This window comes from Lodderomyces beijingensis, assembly GCF_963989305.1.
Source record: "Lodderomyces beijingensis strain CBS 14171 genome assembly, chromosome: 6".
Classification (NCBI taxonomy): domain Eukaryota; kingdom Fungi; phylum Ascomycota; class Pichiomycetes; order Serinales; family Debaryomycetaceae; genus Lodderomyces; species Lodderomyces beijingensis.
Genome location: NC_089975.1, coordinates 919,905 through 940,427, shown reverse-complemented (window position 1 = coordinate 940,427; position 20,523 = coordinate 919,905). Strand labels below are relative to the sequence as shown.

At 45.2% G+C, this 20,523-nt stretch overlaps 8 protein-coding genes across 8 annotated transcripts; 3 read left to right on the top strand and 5 right to left on the bottom strand. All coding sequences in view use genetic code 12, as the record gives it.

Moving 5' to 3' along the window:
* Nucleotides 1–1,369: 1,369 nt before the first annotated feature.
* On the bottom strand, nt 1,370–2,272 carry LODBEIA_P51120 (uncharacterized protein; the record flags this gene model as incomplete). The annotated part of the gene is made up of 1 exon (XM_066975409.1): nt 1,370–2,272. The coding sequence occupies one exon, from the start codon at nt 2,270–2,272 to the stop codon at nt 1,370–1,372; it is 903 nt and encodes a 300-aa protein (XP_066832050.1).
* A 187-nt stretch (nt 2,273–2,459) lies between these two features.
* Nucleotides 2,460–3,350, top strand: LODBEIA_P51110 (uncharacterized protein; the record flags this gene model as incomplete). The annotated part of the gene is made up of 1 exon (XM_066975408.1): nt 2,460–3,350. The coding sequence occupies one exon, from the start codon at nt 2,460–2,462 to the stop codon at nt 3,348–3,350; it is 891 nt and encodes a 296-aa protein (XP_066832049.1).
* Nucleotides 3,351–4,677: 1,327 nt separating this feature from the next.
* On the top strand, nt 4,678–8,394 carry LODBEIA_P51100 (uncharacterized protein; the record flags this gene model as incomplete). Its single annotated transcript, XM_066975407.1, has 1 exon — nt 4,678–8,394. One exon carries the CDS (start codon nt 4,678–4,680, stop codon nt 8,392–8,394), a length of 3,717 nt encoding a protein of 1,238 aa, XP_066832048.1.
* Nucleotides 8,395–8,532: 138 nt separating this feature from the next.
* On the bottom strand, nt 8,533–9,489 carry LODBEIA_P51090 (uncharacterized protein; the record flags this gene model as incomplete). The annotated part of the gene is made up of 1 exon (XM_066975405.1): nt 8,533–9,489. The coding sequence occupies one exon, from the start codon at nt 9,487–9,489 to the stop codon at nt 8,533–8,535; it is 957 nt and encodes a 318-aa protein (XP_066832047.1).
* A 341-nt stretch (nt 9,490–9,830) lies between these two features.
* On the bottom strand, nt 9,831–12,251 carry LODBEIA_P51080 (uncharacterized protein; the record flags this gene model as incomplete). Its single annotated transcript, XM_066975404.1, has 1 exon — nt 9,831–12,251. The coding sequence occupies one exon, from the start codon at nt 12,249–12,251 to the stop codon at nt 9,831–9,833; it is 2,421 nt and encodes an 806-aa protein (XP_066832046.1).
* A 741-nt stretch (nt 12,252–12,992) lies between these two features.
* On the bottom strand, nt 12,993–15,053 carry LODBEIA_P51070 (uncharacterized protein; the record flags this gene model as incomplete). The annotated part of the gene is made up of 1 exon (XM_066975403.1): nt 12,993–15,053. One exon carries the CDS (start codon nt 15,051–15,053, stop codon nt 12,993–12,995), a length of 2,061 nt encoding a protein of 686 aa, XP_066832045.1.
* Nucleotides 15,054–15,794: 741 nt separating this feature from the next.
* On the bottom strand, nt 15,795–16,826 carry LODBEIA_P51060 (uncharacterized protein; the record flags this gene model as incomplete). Its single annotated transcript, XM_066975402.1, has 1 exon — nt 15,795–16,826. The coding sequence occupies one exon, from the start codon at nt 16,824–16,826 to the stop codon at nt 15,795–15,797; it is 1,032 nt and encodes a 343-aa protein (XP_066832044.1).
* Nucleotides 16,827–19,099: 2,273 nt separating this feature from the next.
* LODBEIA_P51050 (uncharacterized protein) lies at nt 19,100–19,672 on the top strand (the record flags this gene model as incomplete). The annotated part of the gene is made up of 2 exons (XM_066975401.1): nt 19,100–19,112; nt 19,257–19,672. The coding sequence occupies 2 exons, from the start codon at nt 19,100–19,102 to the stop codon at nt 19,670–19,672; spliced, it is 429 nt and encodes a 142-aa protein (XP_066832043.1).
* Between the last annotated feature and the right edge of the window lie 851 nt (nt 19,673–20,523).

The window sequence follows — 20,523 nt, the reverse complement described above, 5'->3', positions numbered from 1 at the left end:
ATCCATCTCCTCCACCTGGTCCTCCTCCCCCTGGACCTGCACCACCAGGACCTCCTCCTCCACCACCAGCTCCTCCTGCACCACCACCACCATCATCACCTCCCGCACCACCTGCAGTCGCTCCGACTGAAGTGCCACCACCACCTGCACCTCCCGCACCTCCTGCACCATCAGCACCACCTGCACCTCCCGCACCTCCTGCACCATCTGCATCACCTGCACCTCCCGCACCATCAGCAGTCGCTCCAACTGGAGTGCCACCACCACCCGCACCTCCCGCACCTCCTGCACCTCCCGCACCTCCTGCACCATCTGCATCACCTGCACCTCCCGCACCATCAGCAGTCGCTCCAACTGGAGTGCCACCACCACCCGCACCTCCTGCACCACCTGCCCCAGAAGCGCCACCCGCACCTGAAGCGCCACCCGCACCTGAAGCACATCCAGCTGCAATTGCGCCTCAAATCACTGCTGGCTCAACAAGACATGCAGTGTCCGCACTTGCTGCACTCTTGGCTTTGGCGGTTCTCATCTAGGAGTGAAACCACCGACACATCCCCCTTGGCTTCCCTTTTTTTACTTTTTAATTTTCAGCCGTTTGACTTTTTCGCTTGTTGATTCTTTGCTTGGTTTTTTTTTTTTTTAACTTTGTTATCGGTTTTTGAATTTTTAATTTCACAATTGCAGCGATGGACATGGTCAACTATTAATCACAATTAGGATGGGTGCTATTGTTGTTGTTGTTGTCTAGCGTAGAGGTTTGTCAAAATTCTTCTCCATTTTCGTTTTGGTTTTCCCCAGTTTTGTTTTCTTTTATATAGCAGCTTTTTTAGTCTTCTGCTAGTAGTTTTTAATCCTTTTTAATAACTTTTATTTCACAAGTTTGGCGTATGAGCTTGTAGAAGGACGGTGTTTTTCGCTATTAGTTTGTGGCTGCAAATTTGGCTGCAAATTTTGTCAATCGAGTTTTGATAGCATATGGTAGCACCTCGCTGCTTCACGCAGTAAGCGGGTTGGGAATGAAGCTGGGCCAGATGCGTTTGAAAGGGGAACAAGCAGCACATGATGAAGCGTTTTCATGCAAAATTCATGCAGAAGTTAAACTACCCAGTTGTTGTAGCCCTTGTTAACTACGTGTATCAATGACTAGTTTGGGCTCAAAAGATACCGAGGGTTTTTTTTGTTATAGTGAAAAAAGAAGAAAAAGGATAGCTGTATTCAGAAATTCCTCATGTCATTATACAATCCATTTATTAACCTCCTATATACCAAGTAGACAAACGTTTTCCTTTTTCTTTTTACCCTTTTTTTTTTTTTGCTTTTTATTTTTGGCCTAGAGCTTTTGGTCCCTAGATGCAGTCATAATTCATTATTGACATGTCAATTGTCCTTGCATATATACTCTCCCATCATGGGCATTGAACAAGCAAAGGTCGTAAATGCCATCCGAGGGGGTCACGCAGATACTAAGCTTATCATTGACAAAGCATACTTGATAAGTGCGATATTTAAACTGAGTCGGCTTCAACTCGGGATGCTGTATCGCGAAATGGTACAACAACAACGTGACTTGTAAAGGACCATGCACCACCAACGTGGGCAAGTTTTCCACCAGATGGCAGTATTTGGTGTCAATGTGGATCTTGTGGAGATTATAGGTCAACATGCTGTATTTCAAGAGATCCACTGGTGTCAAACTTAGGCAAGCTCCTGCTAAACCATCGTCTCGATTGATATTGATTGTCTTTGAAATTGAACTGTCGGTTGTTGTTGTTGCTGCCGGAGGAGGAGAATGTAGCGCATTTGTGTAGATCAAAGTGCGATTCTCCTGCAACAAGGGGGCCAAATGGGTATGGAAGTTTCTTTCTATGTTGACCAAGACATTTTCATTGATGAACCTCACCGACAGTACGTGCTCGTCACAATGCAACGACGAATTGAGTTCGGGTACATCGAAAAAACGAATACTGCCCTTAGCCCATAATCTTCTGAGGTACAATTGATGGCCATCAATGACCGGGGCCTGGTAGTTATCGTAGCCGTCGCTTCCAGTCACCAAATTCAGCTGGTTGTTGAAGAGGAAATGCGATCCCCAGAGCCACGAATTCGATGGTACCATTTTCCTCTCTTGTCCTTGTCTTGCGAATATCCCGCGCAAGATCTCCTGCAAATGAGTAGCTGGGCCCAAGGAATAAGTGTCATTGAACCGAAACGTCCTTGACTTGATCGAATTGGCCCATGTATTGATAATCTCTCTTGTGATGTTTGTCATGAAAGAGAAAAGAAGCAGGGCAAGGGGTAGAAAGTGGGAAATGGCATGGGTTTTGGAGAATCAAAAGTTTGGAAATTCCGCTTTCGCGGCATAAAGGCAAAAAAAAAAATTTAACATTGAGAGCTCATCGACCTTCTCTACTTGAACCTCATCTCCCATCATCATTTGTGAATAACATTTGTCACCAATGAGCAGCAGCACTAGTCAAGCCTTGAAGGGCATCAAGAATAAACAGCGGAGACAGAAAGTCTATGAAAACATCAAGAAGCAAAAAGATAAGGAGCGTCACAAGCTTAGAGCCGAGAGAGCCCAAGAAGAACGGTTGAATCCAGCACTACGCGAGCAGAGAATAGCAGAGAATGTACCCGAGACTATTGAATCTAAGCGGGTATTTGATGAGACTATAGCGAGCGAGGTTGAAGGCAGTGACGAATTTGCACGTTATTTCGAAAACCTCACCACGGACCCAAAGATACTACTCACCACCAATATCGGAGCCAAGAAAGCAGCGTATGAGTTTGCAGACATGTTGATGGATTTCTTGCCAAATACCACATTCGTTAAACGTAAGCGGGATTTCAATATTCAGGAGATGGCCAAATTTTGCTCCAACAGGGAGTACACCACATTAGTGATTATCAATGAAGACAAGAAAAAAGTCAATGGGTTGACGATGATTAATCTCCCCGAGGGCCCAACTTTCTATTTCTCGATTAGTTCGATAGTCGATGGCAAGAGAATCAAAGGCCACGGTAGAGCCACAGACCACATTCCGGAACTCGTGCTAAACAACTTCAACACTAGGTTGGGTAAAACCGTGGGGAGGTTGTTCCAGTCGATCTTCCCGCACAAGCCTGAATTGCAAGGGCGGCAAGTTATCACGTTGCATAACCAAAGAGACTACATTTTCTTGAGGAGGCACAGGTATGTATTCCGGAACGAAGAAAAAGTGGGGCTCCAGGAGTTAGGGCCGCAGTTTACTTTAAAGTTGAGGCGCATGCAAAAGGGGGTCAGAGGTGATATAGTTTGGGAGTTCAAGCCCGACATGGAGAAGGACAAAAAGAAGTTCTACTTGTGAAAGACAATTACATCCGTGTCCAAGATCATATCGACCTTTACCTAGGACGATGCACCCCCCGACAGTCGCCTTCGAGTCATTTTGCAAGTCCTTCATGTTAGATCACGTGACACGGCACATTGGATACGCGTGCGTTCATCAACACATTCCGCTGCTCACGTGACCTTGATTCACGTGACCGCGGTGCACGTGACCGCGGTGCTCACGTGACTACCCTGGTCCAAAAGATGGACCCTATTTCTTTCGGTTAGGTTGTTGGAATGGAGCTGGAAGAACTAGTACTGCTCAAACTGCTCCACAGACAAGGAGGCAAGCCCATCGACGTAGGTTTCACAGCTGGCTTTTCTATCCGTGTATCTCATTCGGCGCTTGAGGTCTATGAAACCCAGACACCAGACCAATAATACACATCCAAGTAACAAAACCGCTCCTGAATAGTTTTCTCAGAGAATAAAACTGTGATTCCAGATCTCCCAAACCCTCTTCCACTTTGCCTCAACAAGTCTAGCAGTAGACCAGCCCGCTTGCTCTGGTCTCTTTTGTGGTTGATCTTTGGAAGAAACCGCGCGGCATTCAGCCACCCTCAACTTTGCAACAATCTCATCCTTTCCACCTATAGAGAAGAACCCTCTGCTATGGCGGCGGCGTCCATTATTGCATCGTTTGGTCCTGCGTTGGAGTGGGCGCAGTAGCCAGTCCGACTGCCAGACCCTTAATTGTTTAAATCACGCAAAATGTACCAAGTAGAGATCCCCATGGTCACCATGCTAGATCGACAGCTGGCGATGCGTTTGGTGCAAGAAAAAACAGCAACAAAAGTCCTTGAACGAAGTAGATAGCAAGTACCTCATTAGACAACATTCTCCCCACGCGTCTCTTGCCGGTTTCCCTACTGCAAGCTTGCAGATTTCGTTGATCTGTGGTGGCCTTCGCCGTGATCCCTGCCATGAAATCAACCAGCGAAAATGAGAACCAAAACAAAAAAAAACAAAAAAACAAAGAGCCAAACAACTGCTTGGGAATCGATTTACCGTCTTTACGTTGTACAACAAACAGCCAGAAACACCGGTGATACACAATTGAAAGAGACAATCAGTTTACCAGGAGCTCTGTAGCATAATCTTGAACCGCTGTCCTGTCACTACCCTTTTTTTTCATACAACTGGTGGACGCCTGTGTATTCCCAATTGAAATTTTGTTTATTTCGTTTATCGATCCAAAAATCATCCTTCCCCCCCTCCCCACCGCAGTTTAGATCATCAAGCCTGCACGCCTTCAATTGCGCCTGCCTGGACATTTTCATACCCTTCATTTTCATAGTAAACGGATGGATAGTGACGGCGTACGACACATTATAGCTGCGTTGGGAGTAGTTTATGAACCTAAATCCACAAATGCACAGCGAAGAGAAGCGCAGATCTTCTTGGAGTCGGTCAAATCCAACCACGAGTCGCCCTATTGGGGCTTCCAGCTAGCGCTTCCGGAAAACAATGCGTCTAACCATATAGTGAGGCATTTCGGGTTGTCCTTGTTGCAGGCCTCGATACGTTATAGATTTCAAACTTTTGATTCCACAAAAATTGCCGCCATCAGAAACTGGATCGTCGAGTTGGCCAATAAAGTCGAGCCCACCGATCCCCACTACATAAAGGAGAAGATTGCGTTTTTGTGGGTCGCGTTGGCCAAGAGGATATGGGGCTCCTACTTGGCGAAGCAACAATCCGATGACTTGCACTCGGAAAATAGCCACAACCACGACTCGGCCGAAAACGACGAGTGCAAGGAAACTGTAACTACAAAGGAGAGGGAAGACGGATGGGTCTCAATGGATTCTAACTTATGGACGCTATGGAACAGCAACATCACCTGTCGAGAGTTGTCGCTAACAATCATCCGCACCTTATTCGAGGATGTTTACTTATTGGATGACCCCATCGCGTCCAAAAACAGTGCAATCCTTAATCAGCTCTCGGTGTTGATTGTGACACCAAACAGGATCCTAGACGACATTTATGAAGATAACCCTAAAGTCAGCGTGTGCAAATTTTCGTCCGACGGTTGGTTTATCTCGTGGTCGAGTTTTTTATCAGAGATATTGTCGAGTAACCAAGAAGACTCAAACAAGTTTGTTTCCAAAATCTTGTCCATGTTCAAAACCTGCTTGCACTGGATCCATCCAACGGTATTGCGCGAGGAAAACATTATGCAAACCTTGATCAAGATGTTGTCGGTGTCGGACATCAAGATCAAAATCTTGACCGTGGACTGTTTGCATATTCTCTTCACCAGGGCCTACGCCAAGGACGAAGATTTTGAGTTTTTCATTGGCTCGGTGTTTACCACAGAGGGGATCAACAAGTTGTCTGAGTTTTACCAGTCGCTCACTTTGGACCCAGATGATATAGACGAACAAGTTTACTCGCTTTTAAAGAAAACCGTTGAAATGATTGTCTCGCTTAGCGAGTACTTGAATATAACATCCAAAAACAAGATCAATTGGGACACCAATGACGTTAGTGGCTATCTCAGATTGGTCTTGAGCACTACGAATCATCCAAGTTTAATCATTAGTGGATTATCCTTGCAGATGTGGGTCACCATCTTAAGATTCGACGAGTTGAGCGCCAAACAGCAGGTTATCGATGTAATGATGCCCCTATTGGACATCTCGGCTGATAGAGTTATAAACTTTCTCTGGGATGAAGAGCACGTGTCGAAAAAGTTTTTCGACCTCGATTTCGACTCGACCCCAGATGCAAACAGCTTTTTGCTGAATTTCCGCAAGTTCCATGAAGATATCATTCGAATAACAGTTTGCAAGAAACCGGAGGAAGGGCTCATGTGGCTTGAAAACAGGTTGCAAGTGTTTTTCAGCTCGGATTTGGGCAGCAAGTGTATAAATGACTATCATCTCGGCGAGAAATCCAAAGCGTTCAATTATGGCTCGTCCCAATTCAACACTATTGAAAACAGCATCCGAGGGATATCGCGTTGGAGAATCTGGTACAATGGCGACGATTACGACGCCATAAACGACAGGCTCAACAAGCTCGTGATCCAGCTTTGTGAGCGATTATTGGCCATGAATTTGGCCTCCCCTTTGATTATACGAAAGCAAGTGCAGACTTTGGTCCAATTTGCACCTTTACTCAAGGATGACGACAGTGCACTAATGTTTCAAGTTTTGGAAAAGATATTGACCACGGCCACTTTTTCGTGGCCGGAAAACATTTCCGATGAGGAAAGAACGTTGATCAGCGACTTGAAAAATAGCTGTGGCACGGAACTAAACCGACTAGCCTATATCATGCCCGAAACTTTGAAGAAAATCTTTGATGACCTAGAGAATGTAGTCGCCAACATCTTGTCTTCGAAAGAAATCAGTCCTCATCAAAATGTCGCGTTCAAGTCGTTTTTGTTGGTTATATCGTCGAGGTCTTCTATTGATGACAAGAACGACCTCTTTGCCAAAGTTGTTGACCCGGATCTTTCAGCATGGTCTGCTCCAGAAACTGAAAAGGGCTTGATGGACTTGCACTGGTTTATGGAACGGATTGGGATTGCCGAAATTGCGTCCTATTTCCAGAGCCGCGGTATCACAGCAAATACCAACTTGCTAGAGGCGGCAATGGACGAAGAAGGGAAAATATTAAAGGAGAAATTGAGGGATCATTGGAGCTTGATTTTCCCAATCAGAGCTACCCGGATATATATTCAGTACAGTATTGAGAAGTTGAGCCACGAGCTGCCGGAATATATCAATTTGCTCAAGCTATGGAAACCCCGGGTGCAACCAATAATACCGCACATCTTGCAGTTGTTGACCCAGATTCAAGCATACCATGATCCAGCAAACTGGGTCGATCTACCTGTTGAGGTGCAAAGTTTCGTCAAGGACAGCTGCACCGAGAGGTTTTGGCAGCAGGGTGTTTCCATTGAATCCAAGGAATCGTTTATGGAAGAGAATGTTAAAGCAGCGCGCACTTTGCGAGACTTTGCAGACTCAGTGGGGCAAATGATACGTTACACGCGAGAGTACGCTTTTTTGACGGTGGGGTCCTTGGCACAATTGGAGGACACGCTCTATGAAATCCCAAACATTGCCTCCATGATTTGGAAAGCTGTGGCTGGTGACACGGTTGGAGTCACGCTTCACTCGTGGAAGCATATGATCAATAGTTGTCTCCGGGTGGTGATTAAATTTTGTCCCGTGAAATATGTCGAGGTGTTTATGAGTGAGCTTCTACCGAAGGCCCTTGTCGATATTGACAATGTGATTGTCTCAAGATGGGAAGAAGTGTACAAGTGCGGTCTTCAACTCCACGGCAATGAAGATGACGCAACATTGTCCGAGGAAATGATGGAGGAGCACATGCTTCGACAGTTGACAGCAACCGTGGTCAGAATGTTGATGGACATTGTCGGCCAGTACAACTCCAAGTTGCTCACCGATACCCAGTTTGCCAGCCGGAAGTTGGTTATTGAACACAAGGAAGTTCTCGCGCCATTCTTGCAGATATGCTGCCACATTATCGCACTCAAGGACACCAAGTGCTCGTTCAATACCATTTTGGTGGTACGAAACATCCTCAACGAAGTGACATCCAAAGACGACGAAGTTGACAAGTTCCTATGTGATAATTTGATTCCAGCACTACTAAAAGTGTTGTTGGATGATTATTTCGTGGAAACGCACGGAGAAGCAGCGCTTGCATTGACCACTTTGTACTGCCAGTTGCGTTCCAAGAACGACTATGCAGCGAGAGTCTTGATGCAGAATCTTCCCAACATCAAGGCGCAGCACATCTCCAATTTCGAGTCGATGCTAGTCTCGTCCAAATCCTTGAGACACCAGAGGGCCGCTTTGCTTGAACTTGTCAAGATTTCCAAGGACAGCGAAGGGTACGAAGACGATGAGATGAACAAGAGGAAGAAAGAGTTGGACCACATATCCAAGCGAAAGAAGATTGGAAGCGAGAGCGATGTCATGAATGACCCATTGACAGAGAATAGTGCACTAGGAACCTTGTTCGGGAATGAATGAATAAATTTATAAATTGAATAAATATAACAAAAAAAAACCAAAAAAAAGAGAAAAAATCCATATATGTTTGGTAGTATGTATATATTTATACATATATATATATAATGTATATATATATATTCATTTTGGTCATAAACTTCATTTGAACACCTCGTCTATTTCCGCGTTTGTAAAGACTTTATTGTTGCTGAACATTCTGTGGTTGTCCAAAAGGACCGAACAGGGGCCCTGAATTTTGACATAGATTGGCTTTCTCCGTATCAACCGACCATTGACATAATTGTAAATGCTCTGCGCAACCCTCCCGAGAAAATCAAACATCGGCGTAAGATACGGCAAAAGATACTCCTGGTACGACTTTTGCCATTTGTTGAATGCAGCCAATTGTCGCCTTATTTGTCTTCTTAGCTTCACAACGGGGTCAACCACAGCGCGGGGCCAGTGGAAATGCTGCAAGTCCAAAGTATGCAATTCGTATTTCGCATAGGGCAACAACGACGCGGCCACATCCACACCCTCCTTGGTGGCTCCCCGCCCTACCGCGATAAACGCCCTCGGGTTCAAATAAACCTCTTCGTTCTCCCTCACATCCATCTTGAAGATCTCCGAGTCCCCATCAATAACCAACGACCCAAACCCCAGGAACCTCACGAGCCCATTTTGCGTAACCAGTTTCTCCGTCGTCAAGCGCACCTCGTCGCCAGCCCACCCGATGATCCTACTAGTATCGTGGACAGTCCAGTTGTCAGCCACGTCCAACACGGTATAGTTGCTTCTGCCACTGACAACTACATTCGACGCGCCGCCATCGGCTTGCAATCTCTGGAACGGCGCGCCGAAAACCGAGCGAGTTTCAGCGCGGATATTCTCAAGATGGCCGTTGAGACCCACGATTGTGCTTTGCGAAATGTAGATTTGCGACGATTGCGGGATCGAGATGGAGAGGAGCGTGGATGGTTCGCCTAGTGGTGCAAACTTTGGGTAGGCGCGGAAGGGGCCTGCTCCCGTCACTTGAGGCCTGGTGAGTGGCACCACGGGAGTTGCTAGTGTTGCTAGTGCTCTAGACGTCGCTCGGCTCAGCCACCGTGAAGTCATTTTTTTTTGCAATCTCTTGCGTATTTCAATTGGGCAACTTGTAATGAAGTTTGGACTAGGAGGGGGGGTGGGAGGTGAGATGAGGAATATAGTCCTCGATTGATGGCATAATTTTCGGCTGGCACGATTGGATTTCGTGGTTGCGAAAAAAAAAATTGCGGCACCTTTTTCCAAGTTTTACAGATTCACCAAAGATTTGTCTTCTTCATTGCCCAACTAGACCTATACCTATATATCTAACTATTTGTAAATGACCATTGAACAGGATTTCTCTCGGTGAAATCGTTTCCTAAAAAAAAAAATGAAAAAAAATAAAAAAAGACTAGTCACCAAGGAAGTAGTTATACCCACACTTGATCAATCAAAGAGTCTGCATCTATGACTTCCTTGAGGAACGCGTCCGAGCACAACGATTTATCCTTCTCGTTTGCTGCTTTGATGACAGAGACGAAGACTTTCCACCAGCGAGCACCTTCTGCCAAGTCGCGCTCCAATTGCTCTTTGCTGAATGCGTTTTGGCCATGCGCATTCATGTTGTGCGTTGGTTGACCAGCTCGGTAAACGTGTTCCGCGAGGTAGTCCTTGGCGAAATGCGCAGCGTCCTTGTTGCTAGCTCCTAGTTTCTGCTGCTTCAATGCCACTTCAAAGAATATCTCGCTGATCACCCCTAGCAAAGTATTGGGTTCCGTTTTGTAGAATGGGAGTTGGTCAACGAGTTTGAACCAGTCTTGCTTCGTTTGGTACTGGCCTTTGATGTTGTTCTTTTCTTGGCGAACCATTAGATCCACCAAGACGCACTCAATGGTGTGCGAAAGGCTCGACCTCACGAGTTCAGTGTGGCTTCTGAAACTCAAGAGGCTTCTTGAGACGGGACCTTGATAGTTTAACGGAGCAGCGGCAATTTTTTTGAATGAAAACACTTTTGCAATAAGCAAGACTTTTCTAGCTTCCTCCTCATTTAAATTGGGAGCCACGCCGTTTGGTCCGTGCACCGCGGAAAAGGCTTTTGACACACTGGCGTATTCCTTATCCGGCTCAAATTGCAGGGACGACGCTTTCAAAAGCAATAATATGGTCACCACTTGCTCCAAGTCGTCCTCGACCTTCTCCGCCTGGTTTATCGCATTGTTGGCGGCAAGTTGCTGCAATATGGTTCCAACAGAAGACAAGTCTCGTTTCTTATCAATGATTCCGTATAGAGAAAAAGCTCTCAACAACGCTGTGGACACAATGTCTCTGCTAGACGTAATCTCCCCTTCCACTTCTTCCTTTCCGTTTGTTAAACCAGAAGCGAGAAACTGCTGCAAGTTGAATACTCCATTTGTCAGTTCCGAGGTTTTGACAAAGATATCACCAACCCGTTTTGCGATCGAAGGCGAGATCCTATTGTTGATCTCCACCTCCTTGTTGAACCAAAACTTGACCACCACTTTCTTGACCTGATAGTATCTGGCCAACAACTGGGTAATCAAGTTGTATTGATATTCCAAAGTCTCAATAAAGAATGGCGATGACACTAAGCTCTTGTACGAATCGCTCCGCCCCACCGCCGCGGGCGGCCTAATGTCATAAATGCCCCTCGCAATCGAGCTTAAAAGGTCCACCGGTAACAAGCCAAGCGACTGGTAAAAGAATAATTCAGGCGGGATCCGTTGCGAGATCACCTCGTGCAAATTAGATGGAATTCTTACAATTCGCTTATTCTCCTCCGTCTCCAAATAGGGTTTTTCTGGGTCATCTTCTTCGTCGGTTAAATAGTCGACGTTCTTGTTGAGCTTCAATTTGGCCATTTCCACATTGTACAATTCAACAGAGCCTTCAGTTGTGATGACGGGGACATATTTGATGGCGCTGAGTCCCCTAGTGTACCAGTCTATGAGCTTGGGGTCATTGAAGTTGAGAATGTAGCCGTAAAAATCGCTCGTGACTCCGCTAAACTGGATGTATTGGTAAACCATATCGAGGCCCAATTTGAAATAGTTCAAAGCCGGGAACGGCTGTTGAGGGTTTGTTGGTCGAGGCTGCGGAGGGAATATGGGGAAAGTGTTTGGCTGGAGCGCGCAGCCAACCATTAAACTCAAGTCGGTGAATTGCCGATCGTTCAACCCAAACTCCTGAAGCACTTTTCTCTTGTCAACAAACTTGAATTCCTTTGATTGGAACTCCATTGCAAGGATAAACTTGTCAATCTCGGTCAACATCAAATCGGTTGATCCATAAATCGTGTCAATCAACTTGTTCTGCAACAAGTAAGATAGTTGGAAAGAGGCGTCGTACGGACATATCATATACTCGATCCCCAACTCGATGAAACACTTGATGATGTCATTAATTATAGGCTCCAAGGAAATGCCTTCTTGGGCGGTTCTGAAGCTTTCGCTGTGGAAGCTATGTTGCTGTTGAGGTCCCAATTTCTGCGAGTTGGCCACTTTCGTCCACGTGCCGGCCAAGTGTTCTTCGTATCGGCTCAATTCATTCTGTTTATACTCGGTTAGCTGAGATTCGATTTTCAAGCCCGAAACGACGAAAATGGGTTTGATGTTGTATTCTTTCAATATCTGGAGATCCGACTGGAGGTAGTCCTTGAGCGACGAAGGCACTCCTCCAATGGCCACCAAGTACTGCTCTTTCTTTGGCGTGTATATACGGCTGAGGTAGTACTCGAGGTCGATACCGATGGTGGCATTTGCTAAAATTTCAATCGGCGCTTGAAACACCTGCTTTCGTTGAAAAAAATAGGATTCAAGTGATTTTATTGGCATTTTTTTTTTCAAGAAAAGCTTTACTTTATTCTCTCTAGATTTTTCTTTCTTTTTCTCTTTCCTTGATCGTATCGATCTCTGTTTAGGGTGAAGATTGAGTGGTGGGTGTGAATCTGGCTCTTGTGAAAGTGATATGTTCTGGCCGTTTACTGTTGTGGTGAAAAATAAAGATTCCCGCGAGGAAAGAGAAATGTTGATAAAGACAAGAACACCGTTATCACCAACCACCACGGACTCTGACTTATGGAAACTGGCATCTAATAGGGGGGGGGGGGTCAAAGAAACCGACGAGCTCAATGATTGTCTTTCTCTCTATATGTATATATTGTATCTTAACCCAGCACCTCCTCCAACAGAACCTTCTACAAATTAGGACTGAGCATATCCAGCTTAACCAAGCTATGAATCTAAAATCAAATGAAAAAAAAAGGAAAGGCTGTTAGTAAATCATATCCTCGATGAAGGGGTCCTCACTCACACAGACCTCAATGTTGACTCGAAAAACTAATACGTACGTCTTGCACTGACGCGTTGATAAACTGTCGAACCTCAAGAGCCATCCAGATCTTCAACGTGCTCAAGCTGTTTTCGTTTCTAAAGATATCTCTTCCTTCCTTCAGTAATCCAAGTTTTCTCAATACTGGTAACGAACTAGAAAAAAACCAAAATAAAACAAAAAAAACGGGAAAGTTAGTCATCTTCAATCATTTTAAATCCTTTTCTCTTTTTGAATTTCTCTTTTTACAGGGCAAGCATCCCCAATGAGATCATGGTGCGCATAGACACTTCCTCTGTGGGGAGCCCGAATGTTAAAGCGTATACGAACCTTGCGAAGAGATCCAAGTTTGGATCCAATTGTCGTCCGATTCCTTCCAATAGTAAGATGGCCACTATGACCGTGACAAAGTCGCCTTCCATTCGAACGTGGTGCGACCGCACCATCAGCAAGACTTGTTCCAAGAGATCTCCAATGCTGACGTTACCCAAAGTGAATGTACGGTCCCTCATTCTATCCACCAATTTTTCCACTTTCAATGCAAATATCTCTTTATTGATGGCGGTCTCGGGTGTACGTGATCTTTCAACCATAAGCTCACCAGCTTTATATCCATCAAATTCTGATAGTGATTTGAACAAGTCAATAAAGTTGACCCGGTCTTGGTGGTTGAGTTCCGTGATAAGGCCAACGTCGAGGAAGCAAATCTCGACGTGGTACCCTTCCTCGTAAAGCCTGGCGAGTCGCTCGCACCACTTGGTTGGGTTGTTACCGAGTTTCAATAGCTCCTGGGTGACTCGATTTGTGTCGTCGATGTTTGCAGTCTTGACGATTTTGTACTCCTTCTTGTGCGGGTAAATATCATTTTTATAGAATCTCACCATCATGTTACCAGGGTGCAAATCGGCGTGAACAAAGTTATCCAATATCAACATTTTCAAAAAGGCATCGAGACCCTTGTCACTCACTTCCTTTGACAAGTTTTTGCCGAAATTCTCGGTCAAGCTCAATAGTTTACTCAATGGAATGGCGTAGATGTACTCTTCAACCAAAACATCTCTAGTGGTAAAGTTCAAGTACGGCTTGGGGAAGTGGATGTCCAATCTGCTCTTGAAATTCTGCCTGAATTTAGCTAGATTCATTGCTTCAATTCTCAAGTCCAATTGCAATCTCATCAAGATGGAAAACTGCTCAACTTCGTCTGGCAAACTCAACCATTCCATGGTCGGTATGATGTTGATAAAGTCTGCGAAAAATTTCATCACTTTCAAATCACGGTTGATTTTAACCTCAACGTTGGGGTGCAAAACTTTGATAGCAACAGCCTCATTGCTGTCCAAGTGTTCCGTCACCACCAATTGGTCAAAGAATTTGTTCGCCATGTCACCGCTGCCATTGCCATTGCCTTTACCTTTTTGTTCCTTCAACATTTGTTCAATCCTCTTTTCCTCCTCTGCTGCCTTTTGCAATACTTTTTTCGACAACTTTGCCGTGTAAACCTGGGCAATGGCACCAACACCCACGGGACTCTCGTTAAACTCATCGAAAATCTCCTCAAACGGCAAACCTCCAAAGCTCTTTTCGAGGGTCTTTTTAGTAGCCGCCAAGCCGTGAGCCTTGGCGTTGCTATGCAACGTAGCCAATTGATCGCACATCTCCTGCGGGAAGATATCAGTTCTGCTAGCTGCCCACTGGCCCAACTTGATGAAACTTGCGCCCGCTTGCTCCAAAGTCCAGCGCAAGTACCTGTACCATATCAGGGCACCCGTTCTAACCATGACGCCATCCGCGTTTCTGTGTTTACGGCCAAACCAGCAGAGGGGGCTCGATAGAAGCACGGGCAAGAATATGAATGAAAGTTCGATAAACCGGCCAAAAGTGAGCAATGGGTCGAGCACGCAGTCCTCAAATGCAAACTTGAGGTAGTAAGCTATTCTGACAAGGAAAAGCGGGTGAGACGTTCGGCTTTGGCGATACTCGGCGTATTGCCGTCTCTCTTCTTCTTGGGATGCTTGGTAGAGACCATTTTCGTAAGTGTCTGCCTCTTTAACAGGGTTGAGTTCGTGAACTGAAGTGTCGAGCGCATGCACATCGTTGTGGAGCTTATCATTGTGCAATTGGGTCGAGTAGTAGAGTATCCCCACGGCTGCTGATGTTGTTCCTAGTAAGGCGGATCTTGTAAAGGAACTTCGAGATGCGGGCTTGGTGCATGTGTGGAGATGTTTGCCTGATGCCGGCTTGACCAATGCATGGCGCACGGCGAGAGGTGCGTTTTTGAAGTTATTCCTCAACAGGCGTATGATCATTTCATCTACAAACTGGAAAGTGGCCTCTATTTTGTTGGCTGGTTGGTTGACTAGTTGATGTTATGGGAATCTGCCTTGTAGTTGGCGGTAAATACATGTTCGGCAATAATTTCAATTGCTACTATAATTGCTGTTTGCGCGGATTTCATGAAACATCGCCAACGACGAAGGCTCTTTCTTCAATGCAAACTCGATGTTTCTCCTCGAGTCAAGTCAAGCTACGTCTAGAGTATGTTTGCTCTGCGTTTCATTACGGAGCCAGAGACCTAAGCTGAAAAACAAGTTGGTGCTCACAACTGGGAGCTGAAAGTTGACTGGCCTGAACAACAACGCTTTGCTTCCTCGGCACTTGTAGCCAACGCCTCCCACCAAGGGTACCAATACATAATTGGAATCAAAAACCGAAATCAAATGTATTAAGTTATTTATACATATAGCGTAAAAAAAATTAAGAAGCCGATAGAGGGCTAATGACGAAGTAAGCAATAACTAATTTTTTTTGGTTTGTTCTTTGGTGAAAAAGGTGATATCCATGGGTTCAAATGTTGATGTGGTTGAAACCCCATTTTTGATGCGAAAATAAGCGAATGATTTTTGGGTGAGGATAAGCAGCAACCAAGTTGATGCTATCGATGGCAATCCGCAAAACGAAAATTGAAAGAATTGTTCAAATATGATCGAATTTCAGTAATTTTTGAAAAAAAATAGAAAAATCAATGGTGGAAAGGCCAGTGAAAATGCTTAGATTAAAGCAGCCAAGACGACCAAACCCAAGGCTGGAAGAGCTTGTGAAGCTCCGTTAGCTGCGACAACCGCTGGAAGTTTGGAAGCAGCTGCAGCAGTGGCTTGAGCAGCTACGGAGGTTGGTTTGCCTGATGCTGCTGGTGCTCCTTTGGATGGCTTTGAACCTGCTGCTGCTCCGCTAGATGAGTCTGAACCTGCTGGTGCTCCTTTGGATGGCTTTGAACCTGCTGCTGCTCCGCTTTGGGAGCCTGAACCTGAACCTGAACCTGAACCTGCTGCTGCTCCGCTTTGGGAACCTGAACCTGAACCTGAACCTGCTGCTGCTCCGCTTTGGGAACCTGAACCTGAACCTGAACCTGCTGCTGCTCCGCTATGGGAACCTGAACCTGCTGCTGCTCCGCTTTGGGAACCTGAACCTGAACCTGAACCTGAACCTGCTGCTGCTCCGCTATGGGAACCTGAACCTGCTGCTGCTCCGCTTTGGGAACCTGAACCTGAACCTGAACCTGAACCTGCTGCCGCTCCGCTTTGGGAACCTGAACCTGAACCTGCTGCCGCTGCGCTATGGGAATCTGAACCTGCTGCTGCTCCGCTTTGGGAACCTGAACCTGAACCTGCTGCCGCTCCGCTTTGGGAACCTGAATCTGAACCTGCTGCTGCTCCGCTAGATGGTGTAGAACCGGGTGGTGCTGCTGCTCCGCTAGATGGTGTTGAACCGGGTGGTGCTGCTGCTCCGCTAGATGGTGTTGAACCGGGTGGTGCTGCTCCAGTGGATGGAACTGGTCCTGCTGGCGCACCGCTGGAAGCTGGTCCTGCTGGTGTGCTTGGCAAAGGACAATAAGTGGTATATGTGGTGTCAAACTGGGTGACAGTCGTCAACCCAGTCGTCAAGGGAATAGCAGTGCACTTGGTGTCGTCACAGCTGGTAATAGTGATAACCTTAGTTTGAATATCAGCGACTGTTGAATTCACATAGCCGCCTAAAGCTCCCGTGGCACCAGTAAGAATAGCGAGTTTGGAAAATTGCATCGTGATTTTTGTTTTGTTTGATTGGTTTGAGAAAGCGAATGTGGAGTGTTGTTGAGGATGTTATGAAAGAAGTGGAGGAGATTGCATAACGGGGAAATTTGAATGGGTATTTATACCATTGGTTCCGGTTTGCAACTTGGGAAAATGTAATTTGAAGGAGGTTACACTCCCTGAGAGTATCGATCAATAGAATCTGCAGCACATGTGGGGGGTTTTTTTTGACAACTTCTATATTTAAAGCGACACATGATCAACAACGATATGTACAAAATAAAAAGCACCCTTTGAGAAACAACCCTTTTGGCAAATAGCTGCAAAATCCTCCAACCAGGGACATATGTTTTCAAAACAACAGTGTGGGGCAAGATCCACAGGAAACAATCAACAAAGAAAACACAAACTGAAAAGTTGAAAAAAAAAATTTTGCAGCAATCTCTTTTGCACCAAGAGGACCAACACCAGTAAAATTGGGTGCTGTGGACTCTTGCCAAAATAATTATAAACTGGTATATACCGGGAACACACACAGCCTCCAGGAGCACCTGTTATGTAAATGTAAACCAACGTTGGACTATTTGATGTTATTTTTCGCAGAGATTGTGTGTGTTCCCTTCTGTATTTCCTTTTCCCGTCTTTGTCTCTCGAAAAATTGGAAAAGCCCCGAAACAAGGTCCCATTTCTCGTATCTATGCTTTTACCCATAAAACCTATTAGATACATCTAATACTAATAGCTTACTAGTTCTACCTTTTTTCTGGAAAGATCAACACTCATTCCAGAAATATCCACCTAGCTGCATAACCCAAACAAGCAACTCGCACGATATTCTGCCCACCTTCGACATATAGATCCCTCATGGATAATCACCAGGTAAGACTTGCAGCTGGTCGATTTTCTCCTTGGAAAAAGATGTATGCAAGGACCCCCTATTCCTAGCTTATCACCAGTTTCAACGGTAACGAACTAAGACCTCTCGTCCAGGGCCTATCCTTCAAATATACATAAACAAAAAGCATGCAGGAAGGTGAGTTGTAGGTTCTTTGTGCAAAGCTTCCAAAGGGTTTTGATTACCTTAGTTGATGAAAGACAATTTTCAGGATACTTCAACTTCGGGGAGAGGGATAGAGGAGGGAAATAGCTCATGAGTTTGACATTATTATTCAACTGTCAATGCTAATTTTATCTTTATATAATATGCTGCTAGAGCAGCTGGGAGTCTAGATTCTACGTCGCCCCTTCTTTTTTCTTTCCCAAAAAAAAAGCAACTCTTTGACTTCCGTCAAAACATTTCCCGTTACTTGCTACTTAGAGTGGGTGTGGGGAGAGTTAGCTGGTTAAAATGACTCGTTGACATCTCCCAAAAAGGTGGGGATTATCCCTGGCTTTTTTTGTTTTTTTTTTTTGCGGCAATTGTACCCAAAACTAAAGTGGCGTCATTTTGTAGGAGCGGAGAACCATGTCGACCTAACGTTGTTCCTGTTCAAGTAAATCTTTGCTGATAAAAGTAATGGTGACACTCAGGGCCCGGCTTGAAGTTGTGGAATTGGATTTGTAAACCACGAATTCAGTAGTTGAGCCATTTTTACTATCGCTTTGAACCAGAGCTTCCTTTCCCACTACTTCGGCGCCCAGAAGCAAAGCTCTGCAATAATCGCTTTTTTTTGAGGTCAGTTTAAGAGAGTGATTGTCGAAACATTTCCAATGGCAGTTATGGAATCAAACATGGAAGTCCAAGCTTGTTGAAGCCGAGATTTACCCACCTTCTCTGGCTCCCATTTTTTTGTTTCTGTAAGAGCCATCTCCATGGGAATCAAGAATAGGTGATCCGAGGTGAGCAAACTACTCACCTCGGATGAGTTTGCTGAGTCAGTTCTCAACAAAAAAAACTCAATTTGGGTCCGATAAACATTAGTTACAACTCAGAACCTCAATGTCTGGAACCACAATAAGCCACTACCCTTTAGCGTTGAAGAAAACAGTCCTAGCGTTGGCAGGACTGTTGGGTCACAATTGACAACTGTCCTAGACACACTGCAATTCAACGTTGTTCCATAACATCACTTGGTAGAGCGCATGGGCTGCAAAATTAGGCTGCAAAATTTCAACCTAAGCGGCTTCCAAAAAAAAAAAAAAAAAAAAAGAACCGAAATTTGAATTTATTAAAACTAATGTAGTAACAGAAAAATGGGAAATCTATAGAGCGAAAGAAGTGATAAAGCGTTAAAGGAGAAAAGCTCTGGGCAGCCAAAGTTCTCAAAGAGTTTGGCTCCAAGATGATCGATAATTGTTGAAACTCCTTTTTTCGGTAGACAACATTGGTTGCCAAAAAAAGAACCAAATCAAATTATATCAAAGCAGCCAATGCGACCAAGCCAAATGCAGGGAGAACTTGAGCGGCACCAGCAACCAGTGGAACTGATGGAACGGTAGATGGTGCTGGCTTGGAAGAGTTTGGAATTGGAGAAGCTTTCGACGATGAGGCAATCGGAATTGATGATGTTAACGAGGTTGGCTTGGCTGAACTTGGAACCGAAGAGGGTTTCAATGACAGAACGAGCGGAGCTGATGAAGTTGATGAGGCTGGCTTTGCTGAACTTGGAACTGAAGAGGGCTTCAACGATGAAGCGGAAGGAGTCGACGAAACCGGTTTGGATGAATATGGGATAGAAGAGCCTGGCTTTGAGGAGGCAGAAACTGGAATTGAGCTGGAGGGTTTGCTAGAAGCAAGAGTAGTGTTCGAGAAAAATGGCTTGGATGACGAGGGTGGGATTGACGACGCTGGTTTAGAAGATGAGGGTGGGATTGACGATGATGGCTTGGTTGTGGTTGACGAAAGCTCACAGTAGGTCGTATAAGTCGTATGAGTCAAGTACACGGTACTGAGACCCCATTCGGCGAAAATTGGGCCTGCAAGGGCTAACAAGATGGCGACTTTTGTAAATTGCATTGTTGGCAGACTAAACAGAGCAAGCGAATGTAGGAGATCTTTGTTGAGTGAGGCGAAAGTTGAGGGGGGGAAGACGAAATGGAAGGTGTTGTACATCACAAAGTATTTATACACCGTTGAACTTGTCTAAAAGCGACGCCACACTAAAAAATCTTCCCTCCACTCAGCATCAGAAAAGTTTCCACATGGTGGCTAGATTACAACAAACAGAAATCGTTTGCACATTGTCTAGTTGCAACTTTTGACGAAAACGGTGGCTTAAACTAAGCTTGCGGATGACGATGAGTTAAAATGCGGCAATTCCTGTCTCGAGAACAAATAGCTGAAATCGAAAAAAAAAGTGTCAAGTAGAAGAGACGGAAGAATATCTTTTAAGGACTCTCAATAGACCCGTTGCATCTAGTGTAGCACACTGTATAGAGAGGAAAAACAATCGTGAACTCAAATGAAGTTGCTCAAGCGGGAGGGGCTAAGCGACTATTGTTACGAAGAGACGTAATGAATGCGGCATTGAGGACCGAAGCAAAACCAAATATGTGGCGGAGCAATCATTCCTAGAAAAGGGCCCCATTTTGCAGAAATGTCGAGTCTCCACATTCAAGAAAGACGCTTGTGTTTTTAATGGACATTGATACGAAAGAAGGAGATTGAACTTAAACCCTCGTGAGAGTAAGGGGATAAGGCTGCGAAACCCCCATCTGTAATGCAGTTCGCGATACTGCGAAGGTGACCGTACTAGTCTCAGCGTGT